We start from the raw sequence: 21,099 nt of genomic DNA on the forward strand, positions 1-21,099 counted from the left end.
CCACCAGCCCAGCAAGATGCCCAGCATGGCCTAGTCAGGGGCAGGGACCCAAAAATACCCAGGGGCAATCAGTGCTCTGAGTCCAACTGGGAGGAGAGGTGGAAGGACACCGCCTCACATCCACGGCTCTTCTTCCACTCCCTGAATTTCCTCCCCAAAGCCTAAATTCTTTCAGGGCATTCTCATTGCAGTGGGCATTGTGTGATCCTGCAGCTTTACGCTGCTGATCTGCTGATACAAAAACCAGGAAATCCCGTTTGTGTTGCTCACTCCTGATGAAGGCAAGCCCAAGGAAAATGAGTCAGATCGAGCTTTCAGGCTGGCCACAAGGCTTCAAGGACAGATGCTTCCCATGGAAAATCTCATGGGCAGATCTCTCCCTATATCCCTTTCCTGGAATGAGAGCATGACCAACATCATGCTAGGCACATTTCTTAAGAAAGAAATGTTTTCAAAGCTCTAGAGAAGCTTTTAGTTTTCTTGAAAAAGAAATTCCAGGAAGCTAAAGCAAATAACATGCAGTTCGTACACTACTTAAATTTATTGAACATTAGATAACGAAATAAAAACCTGAATCAGGCAACTCTTATAGCCAGGACCGTTTTTTTCCTCTTATATGGTGACAGATAAAAAAAATCACCTATGCTAGGTGAGCATGTTTTTCACACTAGAAACATCTGAGAGAGTCAGGCACATTGTTAATAGCCTTCCCTGAAGCTCAGATTAAGCATGCTACATTCAGATGAAAATTCAACAAGGTGGAAGACAACTTATCTTGATCGAGGTGAACAGCCATAGCCCTGAGCTCAAAATGTATTTTTATTACTATTCTGAATGTTAGAAGCCCAACTAACAATATTAGAGAGCTCCCATATGCTGCTTCCTTTCCGCCATGCCAATGAAGAAATGGGGACAAATCCTGCTGAATCTTTTAGAATATTTAGATGTCCGTGATGTGGGTATGTTTTTGTTTTTGTTTTGTTTTGTTTTGAAGAATAAATGAAATAATTAGATAAATAAAAGAGTAAATAAATGTAATGCGATTTCCTGGTCATAATCTTAGAACCATTCAGGTCCAGAAAGTAACATGGCTTGTATTTTAACTGTCCAACCACATAACAACTGACTTCTGCTTTTCTCTCTCTAGGACTAAGTAACATCATAGGGATCATTGTCTACATATCAAGCAATGCAGGTGACCCAAGTGACAAGCGAGATGAGGACAAAAAGAACCATTACAACTATGGTTGGTCTTTTTATTTTGGAGCCTTGTCTTTTATCGTGGCTGAAACCATAGGTGTTCTGGCTGTGAACATTTATATTGAGAAGAACAAAGAGCTGAGGTTTAAGACCAAGAGGGAATTCCTTAAGACTTCTTCCAGTTCTCCTTACGCCAGGATGCCAAGTTACAGGTACAGGAGGCGGAGGTCCAGATCCAGTTCTCGATCTACAGAGCCTTCTCCGTCTAGGGACATTTCTCCGGTTGGCATGAAGATAGCAAGCACCATTCCCATGAACGAAATTTCCATGTACACCCTTTCCAGAGAGCCCTTGAAGGTTACCACGGCTGCCAGCTACAATGCAGACCAAGAAGCCAGTTTTCTGCAGGTTCACAACTTCCTTCAGAAGGAATTTAAGGAAGGACTCCACGTCAATATGGTCAACAGGAGAACAACACCTGTTTGAAGTACCTTCACTCCTCGTGCTTTCTGAAGAATTATCAAAACAGAACAGATCTGTCATGAAAGAGAAGGAGCGATGTGAAAATACCCTCTCACCTCTTTAATTGTGGCATGTGTTGAGGCAGCAAGTGGGGAACCTCTGGACCAACATAAAGATGTTACACGCTTGTAGCTTTTTTTGAAGCTATTTGGAGTTTGTTTCTTTCAGTTCTTGGTGTCACGAGATGAAGGTAGTTCATGTCCCTGCACTTTTGTAGTGTGTACAAAGTCTTGGAGAAACTGCGAAGGACTTGCCACCGGTGTGTTTAAAGGATTACAGAAGAATTGCTGTATGATTATTTTTTTTCTAAATTGAGATCCCTTACTACAAACTTGCAACTATAATTTATAACCAAGCCCAAGGATGAATACAAACTACTCCTCAAGTGATCCACTTCCATTTGACACAGCGTAAGCTTTGCCTCTTTCCAAAAAAAAAAAAACAAAAAAAAAAAACAAAAAAAAAAGAAGAATATTTTTGAAGGCGACACTGTCTAAAACTGATCTGTGCTACTGAAACTGTAAAGCATCTGTGTGCTGAGTGTTACAGACTCCGTGACGGGGCAGTAAGGGTCTCCTACCTGGGGGTGGAGGGCATCCCTCGGGGCAGCACGGGTGGGGACACGAGGGTGGGTGCAGCGCGAAACGCCTAGCAAGGGAAGGATTAAAGTAGGTGGGACTTGAGCATATTTGCAAACATCATTTCTTGCCTAACATTTAGAAAACTTGAATTCTCATTCCGACTAGCCCTAGTGCCTGATCCGGCGAGGTGCTGAGTGCTGTCTGTCAGGAGCAGGCCCCTATAGACTGCTTACAGCCAGGGCAAGGAGCAGAGCTGAGCCAGGGCGGCCCATGCGGGCACAGCGCCGGTTCCCTGCGACTGCATCCCCGATTTCCTTACTGCTTCACAAGTGCAACACTAACGCTACTGGAAACTAAGATACCTGAGCAATGTGTGTAAGAAGATGAGAAGCTAATAACGTTTGGACTAGCAAAACTTCCTGCAGCAACGGGAACTGAGCGTTAACAGAATGGATGACGACTTTGTATTTTTTAAAGTAGAACAAAAATAATCACCGTTTATGAGATATTTATTAAACTCTTTTTATTATGAATAAGTGCCGCATGGTGCAAGGTATAGTTGCTTTTAGATGGAAATGATGGTTCAGCCTAATTTAATTTATTTTGTAACGATGAATCTACTTATGTGCAGAGAGCCCACAGGAAACTCTATGCATCACCTAAGGGGGAGACTGATTTGCACCCTTGCTTCTGTATGTTTCTAAAAGGGTCTGAAATCTTTTTCTTTCTTTTAAACTTCTGCTTTCATTTTTACATTTAGGCTTGGATTCTCAAAGCTCAAGGGCCTGACTTAAGGTAATTTAATTTGACAGTACTCATTAATTTTAGTGACCACTCGACCAAGCCATATGAGAATGAGGTGCCCGATTCCCCTTCGATGAATTAGGGGCAATGAGAGAGGAGCATCTAGCTCCTGTAGGTTCCTTTGAATATACCTGTAATTTTTTTGTCCTGAAAAACTTAGGTACCAGAAGACTAGAAACATGGTGACAAGGAAAAAGCATGATTTGGAAAGCTGATGCTGGGAGATATCAGCCAAACTGTTAAAACCTCTTTAGTCTTAATTCACCCTGCAGTGGCAGCAGCATCACAACGCGGTGGTGGTTTGGATGTGAGGCTTTCAGCCGGTGGAACCAAGTCCTCCAGCAAAACCCTGGAGGAGCTGCCTTAACATCCCCAAAAGATGAGCCTCTCCCTCCCAAGTAACCCCTGCTTAGCCCTCTCTCCATGCAAGAACCAAGACACAATTCTCAATTTTAAGTGAAAGTCTTCCCCTAGTAGCTGTTTTGCTCAGTTTTGCCCTCAGCCTGGCAGAGTGGCAGCATTTCTTTGGCAAACCATCCAGCGGAGGGGGGCTGGAGCCTTCATCCTTGCTTGGTAAGAATATCCATTCAGGTTAAAACTCTGCTGGGATCCTTTTTCAGACCTCTGAACTCTGAGAGCTAATGCGAACGGAGCAATGGGAATTATTTAAAAGTAGAAAATGTTGTGCTACTTTCTGTATCAACACACTATGAAGAAAGATATTACACAAGCTTTTTAAAAAAAATCAAACAGAGGCAGATGAGAAAACTGTTTTTTATCTACTTTTCGGCTAGGACAACGTAAAAGAATTCTAAAATTATTAAAGTTCTTGATGAAAGGTTTTTTTTACAAGAATCTTTATGCTTTCAAACAATAAATTATTTCCTACTTTTGGAGACTTCGTAATATTAAAATACTTTGATTAGCTATGATAGAAGTAGAAGTTTGCAATGAAAAAACCTTCTGTCTCATTAGTGTGTCATACTAAGTGCTAATTAATTTACATCTAATTATAGTCAATGTATTTTTCAAGTGCAATTTCCCAGAACTATTTGTTTCCCACTGTGTTAATAAACTAATAGTTAGAAATAAGTCCTCATCCGTGTTTACTGTAATTAAGAATAAAACCATTCCCTTTAAAACCAGGAGCTAGATATAGGCTGTTTTTTCTAAACTCTTGTCCATTGAAGCGAGAGCGGACGGTGCGAGGTTTGCTTTGCGCCTTGACTTTGTTCTTTGAGTCACCATTTGCCAGTGAATGTGTTTAAAACCACTCGGAACAGGGAAGTGCTCCCAGGGTGATGCTGGACACACAGCCCGGGCAGGGAGCAAGGGCGCTGGGGGTAACGGGGAGCAGGACGTGTGGCACTGGGGAGGATGGAGGCTGCGATTTCATGTCCCGAAAATCATGGTCTATGTCAAACTGCAGCATGCTGTTGTTTCATCTAACAAACAGAGTAAAAAAAAAAAAAAAAAAATACAACTCAAAAACTCACTTTTCCTGTAGAAAACTTTGGTCCTGACAAAGCTGAAAAATCTGCAGTATTCTTGATGTGAAGAGTAGTGATGTATCTGAAAGGAATAGGATTGTTCTTGAAATCACACAGTGACAGTTTACAAAAAAAAATCTGCTATTCCTGCACATCTCTTTGTTCATCCCTGGACAGCATCTAACACAAACTAGCCCCAGTTTCTCCATAAGGCCCGCAGATATCATCATCATATCGTTAACAATATCGGTCTTTTGGTAATAGTCTGTAACATGCTGTAACAGCAGACCTAAGAAGAAATGCTATTGGATCAGATTCCATTTTCTAAGAAAAAAAAAAAAGTTTCAGGTATACAGTCAGCCCTCTCTTCCTGGTTTCTTACACAGAATAGGAGTAAGACAAGAAATCACTTCATATGCCCATTCAACTAACAATAAACTATTTTTATATTTCCTTTCCTTTCTGTATGGATCACATATCCACAAGGGCTAATATATCACGTCCCTTGAGGTTACATTTCTGTCTGCAGTTCTAAAGTGTTATTGCCACTGTGCTTCAGTTCTGCTGGTGTAATCACAACCGTGTATAATGTACTTAATCCTTACTTTTTAAATAAACCATTTTAAATGTATTTGGGTTTGTGTGGAGAAAGGTATCTAGATTTTTAACTTCCAGATCCTCCGAGCTGAGATATCTGTGTTTATTTTTTCACATTTCTATCTGTTTTGATTGCAGCTGGTTAGTATTACTGGGAGAATATGAGAGAAAACAATACTCTTATGGTCCCACAGACCAAGGAATCTCCAGGATAAGCTACCACAGCATTTCCAGGCATTTGGGTAGGAAACCCAGGAAAAAACTTCTATTTTCCAGCTTAAGCATGGCCCAAATGAGACACACTCTGGTTAAGGTGCCTGCTAGGTGTCTCCTTCAAATACTTCTTTTAACTTTTCCTTCCCATTTCCTACACCTCCAGACTAACGAAGAAGGCAGCATGCATGCCTGTGTCCGCCTGACCTGTGGCACGGCCTGCCCAGACGCCTCTACACCCAGACCTGGAGCCACTGAAAGCTCAGAAATACATGGGATTTAACGAAGAGCGATGCTGTTCAAGGGGGAAGCACAGGCGGAGTCCTCGTGGCTCCGGAAACTGGAAGAAAAGAGGCCAGCGAGGAGGATGTGGCATTTCCTGAGGACTGAGAAAACGAACCATCATGGGAGGTGCTGAAAATAAAACAGACCTCTGCACCTGTCTGCGGGGCAGCTCATCTTACGGCTTCGCCAGAGCTGCCGACCAAAAAGGCAATTGCTACCAAAAGAGACCGAGCCCGCAGGGAAGCCACGGCCAGCCCCGCGCTCGGTGGGACCTGTCCTGCTGAGACACCCAGCTGACAGATGGGCAGGGGACTGCTTTTTTTGTATGGCAAACCAAAACACACACAAGTTTTCCTCTTTCCTTTTGAGAAGAAAGGATTTCAGCCCCAGATTTGCTGAAACTGTGTTTGAGCTCAGAACATGCCCAATCTGCTCCACCCTGGGTCATTCTCACCTGGTAAGGGTCTTCTTGCTCTGCAAGGGGGCTGCAGGATTTGGTTAGGCTGGTTGCGGGAAGCAGTGAGGTTGGCCTGGAAGAAATACAGAAATGTGCAAATGTTGGGGAATGGAGCCAAGCCAACGCCTCTGCCAGGGATAAAACAATGCAGTGGCTGGTCTTGGGACACCTCATGTAGCATTTTCTCCAGTGGAGAAACACAACCAACCATGCCTCTCTTGCTTGCCGCTGTTAAAGTGCCACTAATTACAACCCTCCCTGCTTCCCAACAGGTCCTCATTAATACTCTGTTCATTTTTCATGTGATACAGATTTCTGAATGCAAATACTCACCAGCTGAGGCAGAGAGACTGCAGGAGCTGCTCCTCGGGGATGCTGTACCACCGTCTTCTGGGTGTGCAGACAGCCCTAGGGGCCTCCTGTAGCCTTCTGCTCCTCTAGAAATCAGTTTTGCCAGACAGTTTTGCCAGAAATCCCTCATGAGTGTAGGGAGAACAGAGCCTGTGGATGCACAACCCCACAAAAGACATCCCTGGGTTTCTCTCCCAGGGATGGGTGGCAGCAGGTCACCCTTTGGGGCTGGGGACATTTCTCCTTAGCTGCAGTGATGTGAGGTGTCAGTCTCTTGCACTGAAGCTCTTTCAGAATTGCTCACACTCACTTTTTAGTTGTTTCCTGGGTATATTTAGGAAATTCAAACAAACAAACAAACAAAAATAAATAAATAAAATTAAAATAAAAAGCAAACCCTGAGGAACGTTGCCAGGTCAGGATACCTGAAAGACAGCGGAAAGTGTGATCCTTGCCAACACTAGAAGAGACACAAAAACCTACACCAACAAAAAAACTAATGAATTCCCACCCCTGCAGTCCTTGTAGGTTGTAATTAATCTAAAGCACGATCATTAGCACTTGCTTCCTCAGCATCCAAAGCCTTGCTTTGTGCCCACATTTGCAAGCACTTTCCCATACTCAGCTTGCGGAGGATTAGTGGAGTTGGCAGCACCAAGAAATTGGAGTCAGGATGCGGCTCCCAGGATGGACTGACACCTAGTGAAATTTAACAAGAGACTACTTCAAAAGAAAAGGCATTACCATTTTTATGCATTCCTTTTCTATTTTAACGTCTGTTCCCTTTAGGCTTTTCCAGTTTCATGTGACCTCTTGGCTGTGATTAAGGAAATAGAAATGCAAGCCTCTAATATTTCTTTCTGTGTGACATCATAATATTTTTATGCCTCAGAAAGCACACTGCCATCAACCACTTGAAACACAATTCCTTCAGCCAGTGGGTAGTGTATTGAATGTGTACAACCAGCTCTGGAGCATTCACTTTTGGAGCAGAAGGTCCTTCCTCTGCCTGCTACAATTAATGCACAGGGCCCCACCAGCTGTTTGCACATCAGCGGTGACAGTCAGCTGATCCCAAAGGAAATAACCCCAGGGAAAATTGCCCTGCAGAGAGCTGCTTGCTGAGGAAAATGCAAGTGCCAGGGGCTAAGTGGGAGTCAGGTAAGGGAGAAAGGCCCTCAGCACCTTGTAATTGTAATTAACTGCAGTAATCCCTTGGTGCCCTCCTTATGGTGGCACTGTTCAGTGCTCCAGCCCTGCCCTGCCATTTCCCCAAATCGGTCTGTTACTTCCAGAATAAAACCGGCTTTGGGAATCGGCAATGCTCCCCTTTTACTACACTCACCTTTCACCCTTCACTCATTGCTTTGGATTGTCCTCGTTAATTAGAGCTCCTACCACTGCATCTGTATTTTGACCTCAAATTGGGGTGTTCACAAAACAGCACTCAAGCAGCTTTGACATTATCTTGACATGATAACATGATATTTGCAGATTTCCACTGACATTTTTTAACCATTGTTTTGACATTCAGGTGCTGTCACTCTCATTAGTTTGACATTGCAATTGTAATGTCACCTCCACAATAGCCTCTGCATTGACTTTATCATCAAATTAGTTTTAAAATCACCTGGAATATCAAAGCAAAGGAGAGAGATTGGGTCCAGGCACATCTGGGTCCCAGGGAACAGGAGTCTCTCCTAAAAACAGGCAAGGATGTGCCGGGCAGCCACTGGAGTTGCTTTACATATTGAGGCAAACCTGGGTGGTGGGAAAGCAAGCACTTGAAAGATTTGATATTAGAACAAAATATGCAAAAGGAACAAAAGGAGAACAACAACAACAAAAATGAACCAACTACAAAAATAGCAAAAGTTGCTGGCTTAACCTCTGTGAAAATTTGCTGTGTTTTATTTCTGTTGCAGCCTTTCCTGCATGGGTACAGCAGAGGGTTGCTGTCGGAAAGGGTTTTTTCAGTTTGCAACCTGGAGCTGAGTGCTGTGGTCAGGGCAAGTCAAACCCTACAGGGAAGGGGGAGCCCTGGGGACAGCACGGTCCTGGGAGATGCAGAAGAAACGTGAAATGAAATCAATTCTGTCAGCAGTTCCCAGAGAAAAAATAAGGAGGGAGGAATGCCGAATCATTTTGATTCAATGTTCTCAAATGGAAAATGTTTCACTTAAATTGATGAAATATGTTCTTGCAATATAGAATCAGAAAATCATACAACAGTTTGGGTTGGAAGGGACCTTTAAATATCACCTAGCTCCAACCCCCCTGCCATGGGGATAATATCTAATGTTATATATTATATACATGTTATAATATACACTATAATATATATATACATTATAATATTTCATAAGTTGAACCTCAAATATAACAAGAGCAGGGTCTAAAACCTTTAGCTCCTTCTGAAGGGAACCAAAACACACTCCTCCAGACCACTCAAAATACCTTAGGTTAATTCAAAATTAAATGTGATTAAGAATAAACAATACAATGAATAAGTTAGCTTATTTTGCCGCGTTCTTTATGCTCTGCCCTTGTGCCAGTGGCTCAGCTCCAGGCAGACTCCCAGCTCTGAACCTCTCCATGCAGGAATGGCCACAGTCTGCAGGCGCGCGCAGGCGGTTTGTAGGCTCTGGCTCTGTTATTAAGCTATTTAGGATCAGACTGAACTCAGTCCCAACGCTATTATAAACACAGATGTTTTAGAACCTAGCTGAAAAGTTAATCATCCTATCAATGCCTATTTCTGGGCATGCTGCAAGTCAGCAGATTAGAGCCTTTTAGCGGCAGTGGTAGCGACTCTGAAGGAGCACCCGCCTGGTCGTGGGAATCCAAAACAAACGCGGGACGGGACGGAAAGCTGAGCTTTCCTCGTTACGTGCATTAATAGCCTCCTGGCTGGAGCGGCTGACACAGCCCAGCAGCTGGGGCTGACATTTGCAAAGGCTCAGACGTGCCAGCACTTCGGGAGCCCTCGCAGGGCTGCTGCGGGCGAGCAGAGCGGCCCCGGCCCCGGCGACACGGCCTGGGAGTGGTGGTCCCAGGAGCCCTGGCCGGAGGAGGGATGGACGACAGCAAATCCCTGAAGGTGCGGCTGACCTTCTGCGTGCTGCTGGTGGGCGTCTCGCTGCTCTTCGCAGCCGTAGTGACTGACCACTGGGCCGTGCTGAGCCCCAAAGTGGAGAATTACAACACCACCTGCGAAGCGGCTCATTTCGGGCTATGGCGACTCTGCAAAAAACAGATTTATGTGCAGCAGCAAGGTCCCAAAGAGAAGGGCTGCGGGCCCATAAGTCTGCCAGGAGGTACGTACAGCCCCCTACCCATGCATGGGACGTCCCGCCAGGCTTTGCTTAGGAGGCTGCAGGACGGGGCGGAACCAAATACGTCCCGTGTCCCCGCAGCTCGCAGTCTGGCACCGGGCTGCACGCTGCTGTGTTCTTGTGCTGGGCTGCGGGTGCACCTCGCTTCCCTCCGTCTCGTTGTACCTCTGCGTGGTGCTGCCTTGCACGTATGTCTGTGGCCGTCTTTGAGTCATCGGCTCCTGTGCAATGACAGGGGAGGGTAGAAGGGGAAAAGGATCAGACACGGTGGAAATCAGAGTGGAATCAGGATGGAGGAAATTTCACTGATATCAGTGGTGGGTATCACAGCACCCAGGCATGCTGATGGCAGCAAGCAAGAGCTTTAGCAGAAAGAGGATTTACAGGAGTGGCTCTAACAGACATAGCTGGGTCCTTAGGGTTTCCTGATCCCTGCATCCTCGAAGCCTGATCACAGCCAGCAATAGGTTGCCCCTGAGCTATTTCAATAACAATCATTTCTCAGGGCAGGGAGGAACAGGGAGCTGCTGGATGCGTTGCCAACTTCCAAAAAGTCACGCACTGAGCTTCAATCCCTCATCAGCTTGCTGCACCCCGGACCCACAGGGGTGGCAGCCTGGCCCTACCCCTTTCTTTCTCCATGATCTCCCAGAGCAGCCGATGGGGAGCGGCTCAGCTGCTTACTGGGAAGCCGATGGCATTCCCCTGGTAAAAACAGCTCGCTACGTGCACGGATCGCAAAGTCAGCACCGCTCACACCGCGTGCACCAACATTCCCCATCCGTGACTGAGCCGCGCTGCTGTTTTAGAAGGCTAATAGAGAACTGGACTCTTTCCAGAACAGAAATAACAGGATTGCCTTCACGCTAGCCTCGCTGCTGGAAATAAAATATATACGTTAGCACATGCTTGAAAATTTCCTGCGAAAAACCTTGCTGCCTGTGCTTGCTGAATGTTACCACGATTCTTTACCTATTTGGCCAAATTATGTATTCTGGAGAGAGGAGCTCAGCTGCTGCATTCAGAGCTGCCTCTAACCAAATTTGGGAGTGTGTCATCCGTGTGCTTGATGTCTCTCGCGTAGGTACTTATGCGCCTGGAAACATCTTTGCCTTTCCTCGCACGGAGAGCAAAACTCCCACAAAAGGAAAATCATAGAAATTGGTTGATAAACACCCAAAGTGCACAACTGCAGGGTAAATATAAAGCTCATAAATATCCAGCTGTCTCCAAAAAGCAGCTTTGCGGCCAGGGCAGCACGAAAGCAGTTCCTGGCTTTGACAGACATCAGCATGTGCTCTCACTGGCATGGGTCACGTCCCGGCACTGCCTTTCTGCCGGGCACCACAAACAAACGGCTGCTTGTGGAGAGGCTGAGCCCACACAAAAAAGGCTGGTGTGGTTCCTCAGTTTTTAAAGATATTTTGGAAGTTAGATGGTGTCCTGTGTCATAAGAAGCATCTGAGGCTTGAAAGGGCATTGCTTTCTCACCTCTGTTATAGAATAGTTTTAATTCCCATTCTGCTCAGGCGGAAAACCCCACGTGGGGAGGTGGGGAGGGCTTGGTCCCTGCAGGTCAGGGCTGCTAAATGCCACCGTGCCCGCACGGTACGTGTTGGATTGATTTCACACTTCTGGGAAGAGATATCAGCAGGGAAACAGCGTGGCTGTGAAACCTGCAGCGGTCAAGAAAACGTGAATGAACCACCAGGGAGCAAAGGAGATGTGGACATTTGTTTTCCTGAAAATTGTGAGATGTAGTCAGACATCACTGCCAGGACTGGAAAAGAAACATCAGAATTTATCACTGCGTTAATAACCATTTACCAGTCACTCCCTGAGAAGGAAATGGATGGCACGATTAGCATTATTTATTAGGTTTTGAGCTCAGCACAGTGCAAAATGTGCAGGATGCATTGGCTTGCAGTCCACAAAGCAGATCTGTGATTTAGGCAGAGCTTTTAAATTTTACAGCGCTCTTGCGAGGATGCTGACAAATTGGAAAGGGTTCAGTGTCCTGCTGTAAGAAATTAAAGGACCAGGGGGATGGCCATTAAAACTGGGAAAATTCAGACAAATACGGTGGTCAGTGGCCCATTGGGGCACTTTACCACTGAGTGGGACATGGTTTGCATCCACTGCCAGGCACTCCAGTGTAAGTGTTGTCCTAAAACGTGTGCTCCTGTGCAGCAGCAGGGATGTTCTATAGCCAAGTGTTCTGCAGGCAGGTTAAAGAGGACCTTGTAAGTATGGGAACAGGGGCTCAGGGAGATGGAGACAGAGAGGAAAAGTACTAGACAGAGCTGGCTATCAGCAGGGCTGTCTTGTTCCCTGTGTCCATACAAGGAACTCTCTTTGCAAGACTGGTATGAAGTTAAACTACCCCCAAACTCTGATTCAAAGCCCTTCCCCAGGCTTGTTGGCCAGCTCAGAGCCCAGGGCCTCCCCCTCTGCTGCTCAGTCCCCACCTTGACACCTCCTCCAAGCACAGCAGCAGGTCCTGCCCCCAGGATTACCACAAGTAGAGACCTCAGATTAAAAGCATCGCTCATCCTGGATTTTCTCACCATCCACAACAGTGCTTGTGTCCATCTCAGATTCGGGAGCAAGGTGGGCTCCAGCCCCTTCCCAGACTGTCACTCTGATGCTGGTGGGTGGTGGTTGCCACCTGGAAACCCTGCAGGCCCCAAACATCTCATGGGCTCTCAGCATGTCCTTCGCATGAGGCTCAGCAGTAGTTCAGTGCTGTGCATTTCTGCTGCATCTTGTGGCTACAGTAGGTGCTGTGCAGCCCCATGGAGAGCAGCGGGAGAGGCAGGCCCTGCATGAATAAGGTGATGAATTGTCCCGTTTCCCCCTTCACAGTGGTCATCCAGGAGTGATGGATCTGAAGGGAAGGGGCCAGGAGGGTTGTAAGGGCAGGTGACCTGGAATGGGGAGGACGGTGTGTGATACAGCACACGTTGTGTCCCTGCAGTTCACCGCGGCCTCAATGGCTGCCAAGCTCCTGGGTTGGTCACATCAGCACACGGAGGTGACCCCGTGGCAGAGAGAATACGATTAGGGGTGGAGAGAAACAAAGATCGCCACAGAATTTTCATCCATTATAAAACCTATTTTAAATCCTATCCATTATGTAAATGTGCTGTGACACAAATGGGCTTTTCTCTAATTCATGATGGCACCAGAGAGGGACTGAAGTGCCTTGAATAATAGGGAACCTTGTTGATATAGATATTCCCAGCTCAGCAGAGCACCAAAAGTGTCTTTAAACTGAAAACAATATATCACTTCACCAAAAGCAATCTGGCTATATTTTCCCACATAAAAATGCATTTTCCAAAAGCACCTTCCCTAGAGCTAACCCACTTACATGATAGCCACATTGATCACACCTTTGCAGAGCTGTGCTGTCAGCCACAAACACAGGGGCAGCTCCTTCTGCCGGCAGTCTCTCTCTCTCAAAGAGATTTCCATGTGTCCCCCCTCTGCTGAGCCTTTGCAGACTGGAGGGTGGACTGGGCTGTACTGGTTCACCTGCCACGACCACACATGCTGCAGCCCCCATCACACCGTCATTGATGGCTTCACCTCAGGCTTTGGATAATCAGCATGCTTGGGGCTTCCTTTGACATCAGCCTTTTCAGGGAGTTAATTAAAAGCCAAAACAGTCAATCCAAGATGAAGCGTCTCAGTTTCATCCCTCCTCACTCCCTTTTAGCACAGGAAGAAAAGGATCCCCAAACTGAGGTCACCAACCTGGACACTCAGCCACAGGCACCACTCAGGCACTGGCAGAGGCACACAGCCTCCATACAGCCTCTGGTCTGAGCCTCAAAATTTGCAATTTTAGATATTGAGCTCTGAGTTCAACTACGTTTCCTCCAGTCATTTGCAGAGTTAATAAAGAACAGGTCAGGAGACGCCAGAGCTGAACATTAACATAGTCTCCAGCAAGGAGAAGCTGCAGATGAAATAAAAGTCAGCTTTTAAAATTAAGTAGACAGCAGCATCTCAGAAGAATCTTTCACTAATGGGCCCAAAAACACTGCTTTAGAATTGCCCTGTCTCCTGGGAAAGAGAAAGTAAATCTTGAATCAGTAACTCTGAAATCTGCCATTTACATGACAGAAGAAAAAAAAAGAAAAAAAAAAAAAAAAAAAACCACCAGGTAACATACAGTGCTCTGGTATCTTCTTGCCATGAGAAATTAATGCTGTAAATAAACAACAGATGCTTTCTGTGCCCTCCAGGCAGAGACCCACAGCACACCCTGCACCAGGGGCTTTGCTCAGGATCGGCCCACGGCTGCAGCCTGTGCTGGGGCAGCACAGAGGGGACATTGGGCAGGACCACAGAGTCCTCACAGATTTCCTCCCAGCACCTCCTGGAAGGTAGCACTAGCTCCGTTATTTAACAGACAGGAGATGCTGGAGTTAACGGTGGCCCCTTGCACACACAGGGTGGGTATTTCATGCAACCTTGGCATGATCCCCGTCTCATGGGAGTCAAACCAGAGGGTGTGGGAGCGGTGCTGGGTGGTGCTGAGCAGGCCCTCCGCAGCCCAGCTTGGCAGAATAGTGCAATCAGAGCTGGCGCTGTGCAGCGTGACTCTGTGATTGCCCAGCTCCAGCCAAATTCCTTGTGAGCAACTGTTCTCCCAGCCCCGTACCCCTCCAAGTTTTCAATTAAAGAGGTTATAAATAGTGAGGACATCCTTCATCCTCACCCCGCTGCTGCCAAAGCTTCGAGTCACTAAGCGGTGGCCAGACCCTTCCCCATCCCACTGGGATGCTGAAAGCAGAGCTGGCTCTGCACATGCAGAAACACATTTCAGTGTGGCTGAGACAGGAGCCCAGATGTCAGAAGGGACCTTTGGAGGTCATCTGGCCCAATCCCAGCTTAAGTGGGATCACCTGGACCAAGCTGGCCAGGACCTCATCCAGATGGCTTTTGAGTATCTCCAAGGCACCCCAGTCAATGGAACTTTATATGCCCAGCCCCAAGCTGCCCTGCCATGCCAGGTCTTTCAAAACAGCCCGAGTTCCATATGCTGAGCGTTTTGGTCCTGCCCTGTGTCTCATTCGAGAAAGCAGGTGCAGAAAGCAAAAGCCAGCGAGAAGCTTCATTCTTCTAATTTAAAGCCTCAAGATTTTCTTGACTAGATTATAACAGTTTGTTCTTCTACTTGTATCCATCTAATTGAAATAGTATTTCTCCTGCATGTTTACATCCACCCCAAAATTCCATGTATGCTGTTGAGAGGCTCAGCTTCCAGTTTGCTTCCACCCAACATGCCTCCATCCCACTGCCTCAATCCCCGTTCATCTTCCAACTCCTCTATAAACACCCCATGTACCCAGCAGCGTGTTCACATGAAGTCCCGATGAGGAAAATCCAGTAAGTTCCCACTAACTCCACTATCATCAAATTAACTTAGCAGACTGCTCTAATGGGAGCGAACTTTGGTGAAGCCACATTTTGTGAGAGCCTCTTTCCCCTTGACTCGTATGGCCTTCCCTTGCCTTTTGTCTGCAGCTTCAGATAACTTTTATCTTTTTGGTTTGACAGCCATAAAAAGCCCTTTCAGTAAAACACCACGTGCTCTGCTACACTGCAGCATCCTCACCTCTGGGCCCCCCATAGCGACCCTCCCCACAAAGCAAACTGCCCCAGGCTGCTGACTGGGGCATATCTCCCTACAGGTCGCTACCATGCAGGGCCTACAGGTTGGAGAAGGGAAGGAGAGGGAGGGAGAAGGTGGATGGGGACACTTCACCCCCCCTGTTTGGAGCCCAGGCTGACCACGGGAGCGGTGACCCTCCTACGGCCAGTGCCACTCTGGAGCAGGAGGGCAGGGACAAGGGGAGGCGAGAGGAGATGCCAGCTCTGCTGCAGGCACGGCAGGTCTCATCACCAGGAAACACAGCCACAGAGAGGCAGGGATGAGTAATGGCCTAAGAAAGAATGAGAAAAATTATCTGTAATTCATGCTTTAAATAGAAGAGCAATCAGTGTGCAAAGCTCTTGGAAGGAGAGGCTTACAAGAGGCAGCAGAGGCCATGCCCGTGCCAGAGTGGCTTGCCTGGCAGGCACGTGCCACTTGTCTGCTCCCAAATAAAACAGAGCCAGCTCGGATTTCTCCATGTCACCGTCCCCTCCGCTCAGCCTTGGCGGGTTGGGGTTCAGCTGAAGCAGAATGACTGACACAACATGTCAAGCAAAGTGGAGGTATTAGAGGAAGGTGTCAAACTGGCAGCTTGACTCCACATCGTTCTTTTGTGGGAAATGTTCCCAAGAGGACACCTGGGGAAGCACAACTGTCAGGGCCATTTAAGCACCTCCTGAAGTGTTCTGATAGATCAAGGCCCAAATCCTTGAGATCGGTCTCCCGCTGCTATTCTTGCTCTTAAAAAAAGTATTTGCTGGATATCTGCAGCAGAAATGAGATCCCATTAGTCCTTACCCTAAAAACACCATGAGTCTGATATATTAATAAAAAGCAAAATCCATTTTACTACATTTTATCAAAGGTTCCCAAGTGCACAAAATTAAATTTCCTTTTCTCTTTCAGAACAAACCTGCTCCTACTTCAAGCACTTTACTCCAGGAGAGAGCTCGGAGATATTTGAAGTAACCACCCAGAAAGGTAAGAATCATCCTGAAAACTTTTTCCTGCCATTGCACGAACTGAGGTGCACATAAGATGTAAGATGATGGGGAACCTGAAATGAGGGCTCAATCCTGGCTCCACTGAAAACAGTAGAGGAATTTCTACCAGACACCACCACAAACGCTGCAAAATGTCTTGCCAGCATAAAACTAACATCACATCAGCATTATCCGTGACACTCCAAGACTTTACCATGGAAGGAAGAAGAGGTTAATAAAATCTAAATAAATAAACCTCACCCCAAAGCAGAGTCTTGACCCTGAAAAGAAGTAGAGAGGCTCTGTGGAGACCATTAGGAGTTTTATGCTTGATATTGATTTTATATGAAAGTCATGTGAAAGCCAGAGTGATCAATGGAAGGAAGGAACAGAGATCCTATAAAGACATATAGTTGGTGTTTACACAGCATGGATTTTGAAAACTGCCTTCCACAGACAAATTTCACATTTCTAGTAAGTCCCTGATAAAGCCAAATATTTTTAGCATTCAGCATGCACTGCTCTCATTCTTGCCCTCTCATTAAGAAGAAATTCCTTTCCACTTTGCCACACAACATATTTTAGTGTGGAGTAAAGGAGCTGATGATTACATTACACATATTAACCAGTCTGCTTTGTTTCCAGTAGAAATGATAATGGTAGAAAAGCCTGCACACGGCTTTTCTAAAAAAGCAATTGCCTGAGACAGGAAAGACTGGGAATTTTGCATTAATAGAAGAGCATATACCTGAGCTACCTGCTCTTGTTTATTGATATACTATTAGGTCCAGCCATCTGATCTTAAAGACATATCTGATGCCTTCCTTGTTATTTCAGGAAAAAAAAACATCAGGAAGAACTTTTTTTCTTAAGAGTGAAAGAAAAAGCTTAAGCTACAGCAAATGATTTTACATTGAAGCTAACTGTTTTGGGCAGTTCTAGCACATAGTAAAGAAAACCAAAAAGAGAAACATCAAAGAAATTATAGTAAAATAGTGGTATGAAAAGCAGAGAGAACAAAGAGTGATATGCTTTCCCTTTCACAGAAATAGCTCCATTTTGATGGGAGCTAATTAGTAACAGGCAAAAAGATTCTTCATGATTTTGCCTGGAAGACACATTTTTTTAAATGGGCTGAAAGGCAAATATCATTAGATATTGTGATATTCATGCATGGCTACATGTGCTAAATCTTAAACTGATATGAAAACGAATGAAATATGTAAATGAAGGCCTGAATTATTTAATTAGTGATTCTTCCCTTCCGTCCAGGCACTGAACTGTGCCTCGGCTGGGTGAAGTGTCTACTGTGCATCTTAGCTAGTTTAGCAAAAAAGCAGAATATTTTATGGAGGGTTTAATCCTATGCCTTGAAGAAGCTGAGTTTTCATAGAGCTGGAATTCTTTTTCTTAAAGACAATATATTAAAAAAATAAAAATAAAGAGGCTGTGCAAACAGTTCACCTCCGGCCTCCTGCCTCAGTTGCCTGCTCAGATTTTGAGCCCTCTGGAGCACACAAATGTCCTGCACTGGTACAGCATCAGCACCGTGCACAGGGGCCTTGTTGAGGCCCTGCAGTACAGACCTAGCACAAAAATAGCACAGAGCTGCTTATTTACTCTGAGAGCAGAGTGTGGAGTGATGGAAGAAATGAGAGCGTGGAGCCCAGAAGCCTTCAGCAATAACATCCATGAAGCAGAGCTAAAATGGCTCCAGTCCAGAGCTTCTTCAGGCTAACACAGGTGCCATTTGGTCTTTCAGTAAGTGTTAATAAAATGATTTTCCCCTCTTCTGTTTTTATGTCCTTTGCATTCCAAAGATACATGGCCAATACTTCCCCCTGCTTTTATTTTAGGGAAATACTGGATTTGTCAGAGTCCCCTTTCTGTAGCATCAGGACACATTTTTCTCTGAGTGACCTTCTGTAAAGTCGCACCATTGATGGGAACATGCTCAAAATCTGCAGACATTCACAATTTTTTTGTGTTTCCTTTGCTTTGGCAGAATACAGCATTTCAGCTGCAGCCATTGCCATCTTCAGTGTTGGCTTTGCCATCATTGGAACAATCTGCGTCCTCTTATCCTTCCAGAAGAAGAGGGACTACCTGCTGAAGCCAGCATCCATGTTCTACACCTTTGCAGGTACAAGGGTCACTGCTCACTTAATTGCACTCGGCTCATAGTACAATATCAAGAAACTTTTAATTAAACCCTGGGCGGATGGAGACACTTCTGAAAATGCCTGGAAAGTGGCATTGTTTTCCTTGTTACAGTGAGACTACAAGTCCCCATGTGGAGCTCCAGTTGAAGAGTTCTGGAAATGTCCTGTTCAGCTTTACCCAGCAGCCTGTCTGTATTTTCTCCAACTACTTTTAAAATGGGCATTTCTAACACATTCAGTGCTGGCTGCAGTCACTATTCCATCTCATTTAGTCTAAGCACAATAACACATTAAGGTTCAAACCAAAGAAACAGCTGATCCAGGCCCAAGATATGCAGCTGTCTCCCAAAAATACAAAGATCACATTTTTACATGAACTATCACTTCCTTGACATGCCACAGTGACTGAAAGACAGAGGTGCAAATTGTCACCTCAATAAAACCTTTATTCTACTTTTGGAAAAGCTCCCTGAGGAATGCAATTATTCCTTCATCACTTTGAGTTTCCCATCCAAGCCTTCCTAAAAGGTAACACTCAACAAGTCACCGGCTGACTTACGTAGCCTAGGCTATAGCAGAGATCTGAGTACTTGCTGGCGTTGGTTCCTTCAAACATTCGAGTCAATGACTCACCTGTGAATCTCACTGCAATTCCTGTATGCTAAGAGGCAGATGAGGTGGTTAAGGATGAAAAATTGACAGCTGGTTATTCAACCCACTGCTCTCATCTTCCTTCAGGTCTCTGCATCATCATCTCCGTTGAAGTCATGAGACAATCTGTGAAAAGGATGATTGACAGCAAGGAGACAGTCTGGATTGAGTACAGTTACTCCTGGTCCTTTGCCTGTGCCTGTGCCTCCTTCGTTCTGCTCTTCATCTTCGGAATTGTCCTCCTCCTGATTGCGCTGCCTCGCTTCCCCCAGAACCCCTGGGAGACCTGCATGGATGCAGAACCAGAGCACTGATGTTCCCCAACCCGTGGGAAAAGCCAGAGAGTGTTTTGAAAAAATTTATATTTTTTAAAATGTCTTGATCTCACTATACAATGTGCACTCCATTAACTAAGTCATGATTGAAACAAGGCATCTTCAATTATAACTCTCGCTTTGTTGTTTTTTTGTGGTTTTGCTTTTTTTTTTTTTTTTTTTTTTTTTTTTTTTAAGGAAAGAAGAGAGAGCATTCAGAGCACCAGTGTGGGTGAACAGCACTCTGCTCTCTTTACACCTCCACCCTGCTGGAGGCTGAGGGGCGATTTGCAATTTGTGGATGCCTTGTGCCAATGCAACTGGGCGAAAAAGTGCACGTGAGACAACTCGTGCTGCAGAGGAGACAGCGTTCTTGGGGAGTGCAGTGTAGTTAGAGTTGAAAAGCTTAAGGGATACCAAGCCTTTACTCCTCACTTGTTCAGACACTCCGTGAGAAATTTCAGCTCCGTGGGAGTCCATCTCCCATCTGTGCCATACTCCTCTGCCTCCTGAGAAGGGTTAGCTCACCACCTAAATCTATTGGAGAACCTTATGCTGTTCTACGAAACTGTTAAAATAAAATAATAATTAAAAAAAAAAAAAAAAAAAGACTTTGCCTAGCATTGGAATAAACATTTAACCTACTGATTTACACCCTGCAGCTCCATTCTGTTGAATTAAGCACCAAAAAAAAAAAAAAAATGCAATTTCTGTTTAACTTTGATGGCAAAGCCAAGACATACTAAAAATTAAGAATGATATTTTCCTTTAATAAAAAGCACAATCTTCTGGTAGCATGATTTTCTGGAAAATGATTTTGATGGATGAATCATCTGGCCCATCAATTTCTGCTGGGTCCAGTATTAAGTGTAATTCTCAATGGTATTTACTGTATGTAGCGTTCATTTCTTCCTCGTGAATAGGCTTATTAAGAATACTGTGCTTTGCTCGCTGCATAGGTATATAAAAATACATATAAAGAAAAATCCTGCAAAGTAGCAGACAAGAAAGAGAGGAACCAGGAGAGTCAGCCCCAAAAATACTACAGAAGTGCAATGCTGTTTATGCACACTTGAAATGCCTGCCTGAGGCATCGCGGGCGAGTGGTGCTGCCCATGCTGCAGAGCCCCATACACCCACCTGGCCCCTCCAGCCCAGCCTGAGAGGCATCCGTAGCTTTTGGTTGTTTGCAGTTCAGTTTTTAGAAACTGTTCAGCATTTTCTCCTTTTTTTTTTTCCGCCTCAAGTAGGAAAAAGTATTTGCTTTTTTTTTTTTTTTTTTTTTTTACCAGATAATTTAAAAAGCAGGAGGAAAGGAAACCGAAGCGTTCTTTCCCTCTGCAATTAACTGTCCTCAATTCTGAAGAGAAAAAAAAAAGGCAGAAATCAGAACAGAAATTTTCTGGCCGTTTTCTATAGATCTGAAATCATGTTGCATGCCAGCATTTTGAGAAATTGCACAGCAATCTGGAGCTGGTGTGAGGGG

The 21,099-nt window shown here is 45.3% G+C and overlaps 2 protein-coding genes and 1 long non-coding RNA gene across 3 annotated transcripts in view; 2 read left to right on the forward strand and 1 right to left on the reverse strand.

Moving 5' to 3' along the window:
* Window positions 1-5,133, forward strand: part of CACNG4 (calcium voltage-gated channel auxiliary subunit gamma 4) — a 40,778-nt gene extending 35,645 nt beyond the window's left edge. Inside the window, exon 4 of the mRNA XM_082775243.1 lies at window positions 1,148-5,133. Within this exon, the coding sequence (XP_082631369.1) occupies window positions 1,148-1,686 (539 nt within the window). The 3' untranslated portion in view covers window positions 1,687-5,133. The remainder of the gene's footprint in view (window positions 1-1,147) is intronic.
* Window positions 4,517-6,521, reverse strand: LOC309885376. The gene is made up of 3 exons (XR_014318787.1): window positions 6,483-6,521; window positions 6,147-6,222; window positions 4,517-4,552 (listed from the first exon to the last, which is right to left on the reverse strand). It is a non-coding gene; the product is annotated as an uncharacterized lncRNA (long non-coding RNA).
* Window positions 6,522-9,475: 2,954 nt separating this feature from the next.
* Window positions 9,476-20,389, forward strand: CACNG1 (calcium voltage-gated channel auxiliary subunit gamma 1). The gene is made up of 4 exons (XM_082774575.1): window positions 9,476-9,817; window positions 16,410-16,484; window positions 18,492-18,629; window positions 19,387-20,389. Exons 1-4 carry the CDS (start codon window positions 9,577-9,579, stop codon window positions 19,611-19,613), a joined length of 681 nt encoding a protein of 226 aa, XP_082630701.1. The 5' UTR covers window positions 9,476-9,576; the 3' UTR covers window positions 19,614-20,389.
* Window positions 20,390-21,099: the final 710 nt, after the last annotated feature.

The sequence above is a fragment of the Aythya marila genome (genome assembly GCF_965140915.1).
Source record: "Aythya marila genome assembly, chromosome: 18".
NCBI lineage: Eukaryota > Metazoa > Chordata > Aves > Anseriformes > Anatidae > Aythya > Aythya marila.

Bases quoted from the DNA above. Each gene is read 5' to 3' on its own strand.
- CACNG1 (XM_082774575.1), top strand. From the start codon at position 9,577: ATGGACGACAGCAAATCCCTGAAGGTGCGGCTGACCTTCTGCGTGCTG. The intron at 16,485-18,491 runs GTAAGAATCATC...TTGCTTTGGCAG, and splicing joins TGAAGTAACCACCCAGAAAG to AATACAGCATTTCAGCTGCA. The intron at 18,630-19,386 runs GTACAAGGGTCA...ATCTTCCTTCAG, and splicing joins CATGTTCTACACCTTTGCAG to GTCTCTGCATCATCATCTCC.